This window comes from Sinocyclocheilus grahami, unplaced genomic scaffold, assembly GCF_001515645.1.
Source record: "Sinocyclocheilus grahami isolate Dianchi unplaced genomic scaffold, SAMN03320097.WGS_v1.1 scaffold17.1, whole genome shotgun sequence".
Taxonomy (NCBI): domain Eukaryota; kingdom Metazoa; phylum Chordata; class Actinopteri; order Cypriniformes; family Cyprinidae; genus Sinocyclocheilus; species Sinocyclocheilus grahami.
In genome coordinates, this window is record NW_015505196.1 from 2,637,770 (window position 1) to 2,653,110 (window position 15,341).

The 15,341-nt window shown below is 39.1% G+C and overlaps 1 protein-coding gene across 1 annotated transcript in view; it reads left to right on the plus strand.

Annotated features, from left to right (window-relative positions):
* The window catches only part of LOC107552026 (teneurin-3-like), a 135,512-nt gene extending 128,300 nt beyond the window's left edge, over nucleotides 1-7,212 (plus strand). The window contains exon 5 of the mRNA XM_016233836.1: nucleotides 7,106-7,212. Within this exon, the coding sequence (XP_016089322.1) occupies nucleotides 7,106-7,212 (107 nt within the window). The remainder of the gene's footprint in view (nucleotides 1-7,105) is intronic.
* Nucleotides 7,213-15,341: the final 8,129 nt, after the last annotated feature.

Below are 15,341 nucleotides of genomic sequence, written 5' to 3' on the forward strand. Positions count from 1 at the left end.
TGAGCTGAAGGCCACTGTCAAAGAAACCTGGGCTTCCATACCACCTCAGCAGTGCCACAAACTGATCACCTCCATGCCACGCCGAATTGAGGCAGTAATTAAAGCAAAAGGAGCCCCTACCAAGTATTGAGTACATGTACAGTAAATGAACATACTTTCCAGAATGCCAACAATTCACAAAAAAAAAAATGTTTTATTGGTCTTTTGAAGTATTCTAATTTGTTGAGATTGTTGGGTTTTTGTTAAATGTGAGCCAAAATCATCACAATTAAAAGAACCAAAGACTTAAACTACTTAAGTCTGTGTGCATTGAATTTATTTAATACATGAGTTTCACAATTTGAGTTGAATTACTGAAATAAATGAACTTTTCCACGACATTCTAATTTATTGAGATGCACCTGTATATATAAATTAATTAATTATGTGATTCATGGCCTGAGCATTTCCCAAAACACTTCCCAAAGCACCTGCTGATTTGCCTTTCTTTGTGAGAATAAAAATAAAGGTTGAGAAAAGGGCCTATAAAATAAGCATGTCCTATTCTGTTGTTTTCAGATCAAGACCTGCTTGAAATGCAGAATACGCATCAGTAAGATAGACAGACAGACAGCGAACAAGAGCTATGTCCGTCGAGAGCGATTACCCTCCGTCTGCGTAACCCATCCAACATAGACTCTTGTTGTCAATTAGCCAGCCAGGGGGCCTGCTGAAGCTGCCAGCGCACCATAGTGCGGACTCTCTGAAACTGAGCCTCGGGTCACCAGGCCTGTCGGGCTCCTCTTCTCTCACACACCGATTGCTATTGTCAGGTGCAGTGGGCATGAAAGCAGCAATTTTATAGCACAGGAACTCCAATAACATTTACCGGGGCCGACGGAGGCTTCCAACTCTGTGCCTTGCTCACTCCGCCACGCAGGTTGCTTAAGTTCCTACTGTTTCTCGCTTTCTGGCTTCTAACTTCCATTCTCCTCGCTGCCTCCAGATTTTCTCAGTGAATAGGGAGAGAAATCTGGCGTATGGGCCACAGTTTAAATTAGCCGACCACATCAGTGCCTGCTGGAGAATGAACAGTTCAGTGTGATCCAGCTCCAGATGGGGGGCAGTAACGGTCCAATGGGGCTGTAAAAGTTGATGAATCAGGGTTGGATGCAGATCAGAAGCATCGTTCACTCAAACAGTGCTTTTTTCTGGAAAGAGGTTAGGTTAGGGCTAGAATAACACCTCTGAAAATAGATTTTTGGAGCTGTTTAGTCTAGGAAGAGGTTTTTTTTCAGAACTCCAACATTTCGCATCGTGCAGCACAGGGTTTCACAATGCAAAAATAGGAAGTTTCCTGAAGATCGAAGCTGTCTCATTTTATTTTGGTAAAAATAGTTTCATACATGAAAACCTTTACATAAATATTTGGGGGGTTTTGTGCACATATGCTTTTTCCTGTACTTTAATTTAAAATTTGATTAAATAATATATATAGTTGTTCTCTACATTATTCCCATCTGTGTTATTTTGTAATTTTGTTCACTTTACTACAGTTATAAAAATAATATAAAAATATGTGTCCAAATATTGGCCCGAATATAAGACGACCCTGATTATAAGACGACCCCCCTTTTTCCAGATGAAACAAATCTTGTTTTTTCTCAGTAAAACACATTTTGTCTTCAATTTTTTTCATATTGCATATTTTTCCTATTTTAATTTTTGTTTTGAAAGTATGGTAAAAACTGGTAAACGAAAAAAAAATCCACATTTTAAAAAAATATACACTTTTTTATATACCATTAAAAAAAAAACAGGTAGCCCATCTGAATTAGGACATTTAGGCTATCCACCTAATAGTAGCCTACCAAAATCTTATTAACAGTAGAAGTTCAATCTTACTGTAGTCTTCGAATCTGGGTACTGTCTTACGTTTTAAAATCAGAAAGGGAGTTTGGTCGCGATCTTTACAACATGCATTTACGTATTTCATGGCACAGGCCTAGGCCTTTCATCATAGGTATACCTCAACTATGAGAGACAAAATGAGAAAAAAAAATCCAGAAAATCACATTGTAGGATTTTTAGAGAATTAATTGGTAAATTCCTCGGTAAAATAAGTATTTGGTCACCTACAAACAAGCAAGATTTCTGGCTCTCACAGACCTGTAACAACTTCTTTAAGAGGCTCCTCTGTCCTCCACTCGTTACCTGTATTAATGGCATCTGTTTGAACTCGTTATCAGTATAAAAGACATCTGTCCACAACCTCAAACAGTCACACTCCAAACTCCACCATGGCCAAGACCAAAGAGCTGTCAAAGGACACCAGAAACAAAATTGTAGACCTGCACCAGGCTGGGAAGACGACCTACACCAGGCTGAATCTGCAATAGGTAAGCAGCTTGGTGTGAAGAAATCAACTGTGGGAGCAATTATTAGAAAATGGAAGACATACAAGACCACTTATATATATATATATATATATATACTGTATATATATAAGCTACTGCAAAGCACATCTTGTGTGCATTCATGAAGTTTCTTCCATCACTCACAAATGTGATGCAACTTTGTGTGATTCCACATTGGATTATTTATAATGGATTTAAGTGTTAAAGATTAATATTGTGTTTCATTCTGAAAGGAACCTTGTGTATTGTCTTGCTGGAGGTCTGTGGGCAGTTGCACCAAGGTTGCATGGAGTCATGTTTGACACCAGTAATACGTCTTTCTGGCTGTCTGTCTGCCTCTCTCTGTGTAACATTTACTTCATTGGGCTGTTAGGAAGAGCTTCCACTCTCCTTGCGCGGGTTGGATGTAATTGGGAGCGCAACTGTATGTCAGTTACAGTTCAGTGTAACACTCAACCCTGCTCGCCTCATTAAAAGGCATGCGTGTGTGTGTGCGCGTCAGTCTCGTGTTTGTGTTGCTCAGCTCCCGTCTGCTGCAGCAAACATTCGTTCTCACCTGCTCATTAAAAATACATTACCACCCAAAACGTTTCGTCATCAGCTTTTTAAATAATTCTCATTCTTCCTGAGAGCTGTCGATGTCAAACAAGGTAATGGGGTTGTCCGGCACCTGGCACAGCTAGCGATTAGCTTGCCCATCAGCTTGTGAATGATCACCCTGCCTGAGTGAACCCCTAACCTTGAGCGTACTCGCCGTGGGTATTCATGAGCTTCCTGCTGGTCACTGTGAGCCAAACAACCTGTTGAATTAGTGCAGAAAAGACAGATACCGCAAAAGGAAAATATTCCACGAACATAGCCTCGGTAGATGGAAGACAATAGGCCTGAGGTTGTTGAAAGGGTAACACTTTTCAAATATGTTTCCTCTGGTTTTCTCATCTCAAATGGGAAGCTGTTTATCACAGTTCTGCATTCAATTTGATGTTGCATACAATCTCATACAGCATTGCGACTCATGCGTTATTGCCTCGGAAATACAACCTTGCACTTTAATTCACCTCCAAGTGGTAATATCAGGGGACTCATGAAAGTGGAAAAAAGAAATAATATCCCTCCAAACCCCACAGCAATTACTCTGAATTACGCCAAATTATGAACCTGCAATTCAGCTCTGAGGCTGAGGATTAATGTCAGACTCCCTCCACTTCATTGGTACATCTTAAATTGCCTTTCACATAACAACACGCGCTTTGACAGTTTGAGAAATTTACAACCTTCTGAATGGTGTAATTACTTTTCTTTGTTTCCCTCTCCTTCGCTTTCCATTTGTTTTCAGAAAAAAATATTTTTTCCCCGTTTTCTCATCGTAGCGTGTCACGCAGGGTAGAGGTTCAATTGATCTCCAGTAATGATTTGCCCTTGAGTTTGTCAATATTTAACCACTTTGTCCCTCAGAAAATCATAGACAGCCAGGCAGATAAATGTCACAACCTGCTGATATTTATCTTTTATAAATAGCACACTGTCCGAATGTTTGACGAGCGGGAGCAAGAACAGGGAACTCAGCTTCCTCCTTTCCATTTGCTTGACCTACAATTTCAGCTGCGCCGCCCAGAACGAGGGGCCTCTGCTTTACCTCAGACACACCGCCATTAATAACCGTTCAAAGCCACCGTCTGCAGTTCTTTGAAGGTGGGAGCCCACATATCTCCCACAGTGCCACAGACTGGTCGGAAATTTGCAGAGTGAGTCGAGTGGTGAGCTGTCCCTTCTGCCTCTGTTCATTACTCTTCGGTAATGGCTGTTCTCTGTTGGGGGTTGATGCTAAATTGGCTGTTAGAGGCCAGAAGCCCGCGCTAGTGGTGGCAAAATAGGAAAAGACAGCAGGAGAGACCTTGAATCACCCACTTTTTTATTTTTTCCCCACCTCCTTTTTTTGAAGAATGGGTGTCTTCTCTTCGATGCACCCATATCGGACCCCTTTTTTCCCCTCGGTCACCCACCCGCACACATGCGCGCACACCTGTCAGCCATTGACGCTTCACAAAAGAGGCATTTTCAATTCTGTCTGGGTCATTGATCAGAGGACGTGGTGTCCTGTCCAGATCCCACACAAAGAGACGAGAGGCCTGCATACGGTGGCAAAGGCTTGATCTCTCCTCTACAGGAAAACACAGATTTTAGCCTCCCATCATAAAATGATAGACTAGTGTCAAGCATCTGTTGTAGTTTAGCTCTGGCTTTTAGCTAATCAAGCAGTTCTCTTTTTTCCAGTTTCATTCAGCAGAAAGAAAGCTTTTCATGTGAATCATGCTCCCTGTTTATTGTCCTTCACAATCACTCTCACCACAAGCAATCATGCTCCTCAGATGTAAACATGCTCCTCAAAGAGCTTTGTTCAACCCAGGACAGAATGTACCTTTACTGAGCAAGTCTGCAAGTTTGTTGTATTAAAGTATGTATATGATTTTTTTTTAAATGTTTCCTTAATAGTTTTTTTTTATGGCAATGTGATATTCTTTGCTCACTTGTTATGCTAAGCGAGATATTTTTTTTTTAATTATTAAAAAGTTTAATTAATTAATAACCCACTTTGCTCAGAAATCTGAGGGGGCATGAAGCTTCTATTGGACATTATTTCTAAAGAAATGTCTATCTTGTCCAACAGCTCCTTTCTGCCGCCTGTCCTGTTGTGACATCATTAGATGTGACGTCTGTGATCCGCGCATCTGAGAGAAGCCTTGACACTTTGTGTCTGGCTGCGTTGTGTTCCAGTGATGCGAATCATCTTTGTGTAATGTGTTTATCTGTGAGGAAGTTGAGAGTTTGATATGTCACTCAGCTTTTTGCATGGCCGCCCACTCCCCACTGCGGTCTGCATTAATCCCCCCGCCAATGAAAAAGAGCGAAGTTCTGCAAGGTGAAACATGACAGGCCGCCACATTGTTGACAAATAACCTTTCCTTCCATTCCTGTCAAGCCCTCCGAATGACAGCTTTAGCTTTCAATGACTGGTGCGCTTTTGAAATGTCAATTTAGCATCTTGACACGTATTGACGACAGAGAGCTGACATTTTACAGGCCTTTCAGTTAGGAAAGAGAGTAATCCCACTTATCATAATGCCAGACATGCACACTGAACTTCTCATTTCTTCATTTCTAAAAAAGTGATGTTCTCAGGCATCCTCAGAGGGAATGAGCGAGAACAACTCATAACACATCTGACATGACGTCTCAGTCTTCATTTCTTCAAATGCCTCCATCAACAGTCCATGAAAATGCACAACTCTGCCTGTCAAGGAGCTCCAAAACTTCAAAATCACTCCCTCTTATTACATATGTTTGTTAAAGGAATAGTTCACTAGAAATTCAGTCAATTTACTCACTCATGTGTTTACAAACACAAGTCAGTGTGACTTATGTACTCTATTCCAAGTCTACTGAAACCATACAATATTTTTATGAGAGGAACAGACCTAAATTTAAGTCATGGGCCAAATAATGATGTCCTGATAGTGACTTTTAATGAGTTAAATGTAAATGTTCACAAAACTGATCTGATTGATTATTAGTGAATAATGACTTTTAACTGTGTAGTCACATGAGTCTTTTTTAAAATACTCTTAAGGTGTGTCATCGTAATTGCACAGACGACAATGAACTGTATTTAAAAAATATATTTTAGTGCTGTCAGACTATTAATTGCAATTAATCGCATCCAAAATAAATGTTTTTGTTTACATATGTGTGTACTGTTTATATTTATTATGTATATAAATACACAAATGCATGTATATATTTAAGATTTTTTTGTATATATATATATATATATATATATATATGTGTGTGTGTGTGTGTGTGTGTGTGTGTGTGTGTGTGTGTGTGTGTGTGTTAATAAATATATTTATATATAATATAAATTATATGAATATAAATATATACATGTAAATAATTTTGAAATATATACTGCATGTGTGTGTATTTATATATACATAATAAATATACACAGTACACACACATATATTATATAAACAAAAACTTTTATTTTGGATGCGATTAATCGTTTGACAGCACTGATATATTTATAATTTGTTCTCCACAAAAGAAAGAAAGTTAAATGGGTTTGAAACAACGTGAGGGTGTGTAAATGATGACCGAATTTTCATGTTTGGCTGAACTAATCCTTTAAGTCAAGCGCTTGTTTTGTAATCTAGGGCAGTGGAGCTGGTGGCCAGCTACATCTACAGTGAGTTTAGCCTCAGCCCAGTTGTGCTCTAGATATCAGAGATGATACCACTCTCTTTAATCACAGACTCTGGGGGAACACCACCTTGTCCTTTCCTCTGTTTGCCATCCTGCATCGTAGCTAAAAGAACCAAACCTCTCCCTTCCCCTCACCCATTTTAGCCACACAAGGTATGTCACGTAAATAAACAGTCTCATTAGCCTCATGAATGGAAGTACCACCATCAGTCTGTCTCAAAAACACAGTCCTTCTTTGGCTTTTTGCCTCTCACAGCTCTATTAGACCCCATTTAGCCATTCACCTCTCTTCCTCCCCACAACACGCAACTCTTGTCTGACTACATTGCGCCCCCTTTGCCCAACTCCGCCATTGTGAGTGGACGCAGCAAAGAGACATTGATGGACGTTGATGGACGTTCCCCATTGAGCGACTCAGGCCTTTCCTTTTGTAAAGCCTCTTTCAGGAGGAAAGGTTTACAAAATGAGCATTGAGGAAAGACAAGAAGGAGGGTGGATGTTCGATATGACAGGCCTCTCCGAGTGCTCCCAGCTTTCTGACAGGTGTGGGTGAAGGACATGTGAGGTAATCTAGAGTTTGACAGCGTGGATATAAGCACTGACACTCTGGGTGTCAGGACATTAGTGTTTCCGTTTCCTTGCACACACTGTCTCCCGCTCACACGCATACACTGCAGGTCAAATGTCTGCTGATGAACCAGCTCTGAAATACAAGCTCGGGCCCGAGATGTGCTGGTACAGATAAGCGCCACTTTCATTTTTTATTTTTTTTTTGGAATAGCTATCACTCAGCCCCATTAAGAGATAAATTGCACTGGCTGTAATTTCAAGTCTGCCCGTGAAATCCTAATCAAAAGGGCACTTAAAATATTTTTGCTGCACACGAGCATGACGGGCCACGTCCTATGAGTTACAGCAGGCAGGGTTGTCCGTCAGCGATCGCAATTCGGTGCCATAAAACCTGCATCTGTCCCATCCATCGTCTGGGACTGACATGTCCAGGCCTTCTCGCCAACTACTACATTCTCCCAGCCAGAGGAGATGGACAGGGGCTGGGTTACACTTCCCTTCTGCAATCACCAGAGGCGTGGATGGGCTTTTGAGAGGGGTCAGGCCTGGAGGTCAGAGATCGGGCTTAAGTCAGTGTTACTGGGCATGTAAAGGGTCTCTATGCAGAGTCCCTGGAGAGCGACGGACACGATGGGGCTAATAGAGCCTGCTGCATGACAAATGTCCATCTATGCTCTGGAATGGCACCTGTGTTGCAAACATATGGCAGCGAAATTGAGACGTATTGGAGAGCTGTCTCAGAGAACAGCCATAAAGTTGTCGCCCCACAGTTTTTTGGTGTTTGAGCGTGTGTGTGTGTGTGTGTGTGTATGCTGTAAAACTAAATACAGTATGTACCTTTCTCTCCTGATATTAAATGGAGATAAGTTGAGCAATTGCTGAAAATGCTGAGTATGTCAGATCAGCACACTTGATCGTCTCCTCCCACACTTCATTTACTCGCTCTTTATTTCATTCAACTTCTGCTAGCCAGGCGAGAAACAGCCAGAGTCTATAAAATAAAATTTTATATCTTGCCGTTGTATCGTGTGGCTTCAGGTCTTAACTCTTGACTTCTGAGATTAAAATGAAGCTGTGAAAACTTTTATTTTACTTTATAAATTCTGTTTCTGTACTGCATAATCCAGTTTTCTTAATCAGTCTTGCTTTCCGGTAAATATATATAAACATTCCTAAAACAAGATCAATTTACTGGAGTTTATTTTTCTTATCCCATTGTCAGTTTATTTTCTTGCTGTAAGCGTACACTAAATGTTGTTAGATTTATGCTTGAAAACAATTCGTCAGTGTTGCTTGATAATATTTTCATTATAATTAATGCAATAAAAACTCTTCCAGCTTCCTTTCTATTCCAAACTATTGCTGAGATGCAATCATTTGAATTTGGCTGTTATACACTATGTTATACACACTTCTTATTGTGTTAATTTATTCAAACATTAAATAATTACGATATCATTATAAAAGATTAGACAAAAATAAAGATAAAAACATAATTCTGTCACATTTTTTGCCCACTGTGTCTTTTACGTCAACTCTCAATGCCAGTACATGTCACATATATTCTCTGAAAACAGTTCTTAATATTTTATGCAAACCTTAAGTGCTTTGTTCTTGTTTTCTGCAAAACAAGACCTTTTTTTCTGACCAATACTGCTTAACCAGTACAGCATTCTGCCTGTTCAATATATAAGTATGAAACAAACCTATTGTACACCTATTGTAGATACTATTTTTATCAATAAGAAGCTTTGATCACACCACCCCTGTGAGCCACAGTGTGAGTTCTTTGGGCTAAAATTCTTTCACCTATCTTTGAAAGTGATCTTCCCCAGGCTCTGACCAATACTGCTTAACCAGTACAGCATTCTGCCTGTTCAATATATAAGTATGAAACAAACCTATTGTACACCTATTGTAGATACTATTTTTATCAATAAGAAGCTTTGATCACACCACCCCTGTGAGCCACAGTGTGAGTTCTTTAGGCTAAAATTCTTTCACCTATCTTTGAAAGTGATCTTCCCCAGGCCTAATGACACAGGAAGCATATAGAGTTGTGTTTACTTTTGGGGGCAAAAGTGAATTGAGTCCAGAAGAGCTCCTTTCCCACAACAATTGTATGTCTGACAGTTTGATTATCATGGGAGTGAGTGGTACCATGCGCCATCGGTTGCAGAGGAGGCTGGAAATTGAATTTTAACAGGCTCAACAGTCCCTCTTTCCTCTCCTTCCATTGTTTTTGATTTTGTTGTTGTGTTCTTTGAAGCCGGCAGCTGCAAAGTAGATAGGACCCAATGGAACGTGTACACCTAGACTATGGAAATGTACGCAAGCACTCCCCCGAGGACGTTATGAGAATCCAATCTGAAAGCTGTCTGTGCACTTTCACTGCCTCTGGGTTTCAGGTACTTGCTTTGTTTTGGTCAAAGAATAGATCAATCCTTTTTTTGGGTTACAGCCCATCCTGAGGTTTTGTGTTTGTGTGGATGACTTTTAGGGGAGATACAGAACATGTGTACAGACCTCAGACAAAAGCTAGAAGCTAGATGTGTTGTGATTCCCAACAGATTTGCACCCATGTACCTGTGTGTTGCCTTAAGCAATCCACACCACACCTGTCTTCTTCTTTCAGCTTCTCAGCAAACCTTTCTTACTCTCCTGCATTCTCTCAGCACATCACATTTTTACTTGAAGAGAGCACACTGTATCCCAGTATACTGCGGGGGTGGTCAGAACATCCTCTTTGATTCATGATCAGCCAGACACACCTGAACCGCCGGGCTAGAATCACATCATCATTAGGGATGCGCTGTTTGACAAAAATCGTATACATCACGCTAACGGTATCACAATAGTCTTATTTTTGCAGGAATTTCAACCTTGTGAATCTGACTAGGTACGTCTGAAACCATTGGAAAATGTATGCATGCTTGCACACCTGTGACCGTACATCTGTTGAATTTTGTAATAATGTGGCAGGTTCCAATGTTGCTTGGCAAACTTGAACAATCTACAGCAAGGGTTTTCAAACTTTTGTATACATTTTCCTGTATAGTTTTTATACTTTTTACGGTGTGAGAAAAAATATTAAGAATATTTTCAAACTGGTAATATATTTTTTATTATTATTTTGACAAAGCAATAAAGCCGAAATAAATTCTGAAAATATTATTTGGAAAATATTTACTTTGTACCATGTTGACAGTTGACTTTTTACCCAATAATAATGTAAGATTTATAGGGGTTTTTTTATACTTTTTTGTGTTTGTGTGTTGTTGAGTTTTGGGTTGGATTACAGATTTCACAGAGGTTAACACAACACAATAGCAACTTTTGGGTTTTCAGACTTAGAAAAAAGTGAAGGCGCAAACAGACAGTAAGGCTAGAGCCCTTGTCATAAGTTATGCTTATAACCTACTGTACTATAATCTGCTAGCATAAGTGTCTTCAAGCCTGTAGATGTTTCAAAGAGAGGAACAGGAGATGAGAGTGAATGAAACAGACACATACAAGAAGCTCTAGAAAAGGTCAAAGATGCCACAAAATGGCCCTGTCACACCAAATCTGCCAAAAGCTTCTCAACTGCCCTGCACACTCGCTTACTCGCTGTTTGTCATTCTGCTTAGCTCTTACAGCAACCCTGCTGTATCAAGCTGCCATCAAAGACAGCCATATGAGTAACACAGCAGAGCGCAGTAAGTTGAGCAATGGTTTTGTCTTTCTGAAAAGGCTGCTTCGCATACATATCATTGTGTTTCATCTTATCTGTGTTCAAGGAAAAAGGATTTTTTGGCCTCAAGTTACAGCACGTAATCTCTTGCTCTCTCTTTCAATTTCTCATTCTAGATTTGACTCACCAGAGGTTTAAAGAAGGACATGATCCCTTGCAATGTGACAAATGCTGCTTAATTCGAAATCGACATAGCTAGCTGTAGGCTAATGCTAAGTACACAGCTTAATCGGTCCTTAAAACCTCCCCTTTTTCTCACCTCTGTGCTACGACCAGAGAAGTTCATGTGTTAAGGAGCTTGCAAAGGTGCTTTTAAGGCTCTGATTATGTGCCTCTGCAATGAGACCTGTTAAGTCTGATTCACTGTGTGAAACCTTTAGGAGAGAGAAGGACAGAAAGAAGACAATGACAAAGATGCTAAGAAAAAGGGTAAATAATGAGTAAGCATACACTGTGTCACTAGTTTTGTCTACGCCACTTCCTGTACAGTTACATTAGAGCAAATGAATGATCAGAACTAGACTTTAAGATTGAAAGAAGGCATTTTTCCTGGTATTTTTATTAAAAAGAAAGTAATTTCAGTCTTATGCTTAAATGTGTATGTGTGCGTGCATATGTGTCGTTGTCATTATATACTTACTTTGACAGCTGGTGGGGGTGGGTACTAAATAGTTAAAAGTCATCATCATCCTATTGTAATATGTCCCAGATGTTCTTTGGCAAAAGTACATTCATCCAGCCACGATTAATTACCTAGGACAACTGCTTACATATGCACAGCGTTATTTGCCATTGGTTAACCCAGTTCCATTTGATTTGTGTTCAGAGTACAATCACACACCATCCTGCCAAGCCCAGCCAGTTGTCAAGAGCCTTTAGATGTTTGGTTATTTTATCTATGATCTCCAACACTAGTTTAGGAACAGGGAACAGTCAATCCACGCAAACAAAACACACAGCAACTGTGAGATGCCACTCAGTACAGGCTTATTTAAGTGCTTAGGATCATTCAGTACTGACACTTTGTCCTTTGTCACTTTTATAACTTGCAAATGTTCACTGAAGAACACACTGTAGGCAACATTGAAAAAATAGGCTCCTTGAGAATAACAATAGCCCCTATTTGAATTTTCCTTCACATAGAGGTTATGATGGTTTTTATTCGTCTGTTCTTCTCTTTCTGCCTCCATAATGTGATGTGAAGTGGAAACCTACATTTTAACATAATTTAGGCCAGTTTCTATAAGTTATTATGAGAGAGATTGTTTATCACTGTCAATATAAGTACTGTAGATTGACTACAAATATAAGTGTGAAGCACAGGGCTGTTGGTTAGCATGAACCAAGCATAAAACTGATATAAAAGAAATGTTTATTAGTTCTGAAGGTCATTGGTCCTTTGTCAGAAGAGTAGAAATTTTGTTTCCACCAGTTCATCTAAACATTTCACTGCATCCAATAGTAATTCCACGTCTGAAAATTTCAGAAATTGTATTCTCTTTTAAGTAGACAATCTTCGATTATGCTGCCGTATATACGCATTTTCAAGTTATTTTCCAGTTCCCTCTTCCTAAATCTTCTGTGAAGGCATTTGTCAGAGGATGACAAACGTGAAAGGAGATACATGGATTAGCATAGCAATTTCCAGCCTGATGTCATGCCTGCTGTAATCAATTAACAATGGTTATCCCGTCCCTCATGCTCCGAAATCCCTGTTCGTTGTCTTCTGTGTCAAAGGAACATTTTCCTGTCTTACCCAAACACCAGATGCCCCAGTCTGTCCACAGATACTACAGCTGGAGATTTTATCTCTGTTTTTTATCACGCGTCTTCTATTATCTCTCGTTTAAGTGGGTGATGAATGTACTTTGTTTTAACATTTTACTAAGAGTCTAATCTCGGCATTCAAAGTAATTCAAAACTATTTTCAAGCCTGCACCACAATTGTTCTTATTGCTACTTATTGCTATTATCCTTTTAACTGTGATGAAACCCAATGTTATGTGACTATAAATGCCATATGAACTGTGAGGATAGAGTGAATTGAAAGTGTCAGCAATCATCATAAAATGTAATTAACATTCATAATTTTCCTCACAAAGTGACTTAAATTGGTCTTTCCAGAGTTAAATTTCCCAGAGTTTGTCTTTGTCTCTTTTTCTATTCATCTGTCTTGAATGGTAGGGCAAAAATGAATTAGAATCTACATATAAATCACTTTAAAGGCTGTTGTGTGGTTTGTATAAAAGCAGGTCAGTCAGTGTAATTCAAGCCCGACGAGCATATGGTCAAGTCGTGGAATTGAGTTACATATCTGCAAGTCACTTGTTGTAAAAACTTGAAGTAAAGGATTGAACTCCTGCTATGAGGTCAGAAGGGTGAGTTGGTTCGAGCGTAGGTCATGGTGGTGTTATGCAGGAAAACCAAGAGGTCATGTGCAAAGTCATATTGAATGATTCTTGGAATCTATGCATCAGTTTTCAACCCACAAGAAAATTTGTGGAGAGGAATGAGAAACTCCACATTGCCCCATTGCTTTAGATCAGTGGTTCTCAAGTGGTTTTACTTTTTGGTCTTCGATTGGCACAATGCTGAAATTGTTTAACATGCATAAATAAGCAAGACTGAAGTAAAATGAAGTGAAACATTGATAAATATATTTTAATTATTGCTTATTTATAAATGTCTCAGCAGCCAATAACTCACTGCATAAACACATTGTGGTCAGCACAAACCAAGTGAACCAGTAGTTAATGTAGTCTGGATAATATTTTCCTTTACCTTGTAGTTTTTCATGGTTTTTGAGGCTGAAAGCTTGTCACACAAGCTGTCTATTTTGGTAGCTTAACTAGCTTCCAACATGAGACAGATGAGTTTTCATCAAAATACAGTAGAATATGTTTGCACGCATGGCCTTTGATGTCAACGAGATCATAGTGATGTCAACGAGATTCCATAACAAGATACGGGAAAAGTTGTTTTCTCCCTCATAAAAGTTGATGAGCCTATTTTTACATCCTAACAACACACAATTACATGGTTAGTTGCGTTTTTGACCTTTAGCATTGCTTTTCCCTGCTGCCTGCGGCTCTATCAGACCAGATCTGCAACCCATTTCAGGGTCACGACCCACCAATTGAAAACCTTGTTAGAAAAATACATTGACTTTATATGAGGAAAGTCAGCTGAATGGAAGTTGCCATTAAAAAGCTTATTATGTGTCTTGATCTAAATTTAAACAGTAATAATGATTTTTTTTTAATGAAAAGTGTAAAAAAACAATTAAAAAAAACCCATTCATGATAAAAGTCCAGTATTCTAGTTAAAATCTACCTTCATTGTGTGATTGTCTTGTAAAATTTATTTATTTGTAATATTTATTGACTTATAATTCTATATAATGAAAAAATCTCTTTACATAAGAGAATATTCTGTAATTTAATTTGATATATGTATTTAAAAACCAACGTGCAAAACAACTGCTGGAGAAAATGCACATTTATGTATTTGGACTTTTGTTTCAGAACTTTATATTTATTGAGATACTAGTTCTGGTTTCCTTTACAGTCCTACACCTGGGATAATATGATCTTTAAATGCTAAAAAATAATGAAGTCAATTTTTTCCTTTTCTGCTGAGGAAACAATACCATTGGTGATTTTTAATTAGAAAAAGCTTTTTCCTCCACCTCTCAAGTCCAATCAACTGATTCCAGATTTATAGTGGAAAGTGCCACTCACACACGCTCACACACAACGTTTCCCATTTCTGCACTTTCATTTGGGCAAAGAAACACAGCAGGCTAAAAGGGAAGTCAAACACTAGGGCTTTGATTGAGATGTGTTCGGTAAAGGTTGAAAAGTGAACAGGGCTAGATTTTCACTGTGGTGTTCAAGCAAACAGAAAGGGCTGGCTTAATAAATGTGCTGGTAATATCTGCCCAGCATAATTACCACATGCCAAGGGCTTCTGTTAGCCAATCATACTTTAAGTGCCAATCAGCAGTAGAGGGTGACACTAGCTTAGCGGGAGACGTACAGGAGCAGGGCAGTTTGGGAGGGCTGTACGCCTCACTTCCTGTACTGCGCCGTGCTCTGTGAACAATCTGTGCTGCTGTAACTATTCATTTAAACTAACTTAGCGTTAATATACTGAGCTTTCCGTGAATAGTTCTAGATATGATTGTTAAATGCTTTAGAAATAATAAAACTGGTTCTGATTTTATGAACCGTATCAGATCGTACAAGTTCTTGGCATTAATCTTTATTGCCTAAAGCTGTTCAATGCAAAATACTTTAAGAATGTGTATCTTTTAAAATGAGATTAAATGTTCATCGCTTTTCTCTTTCTGTTTCTCTCTTTTTCTTTCTCTCAGGCAC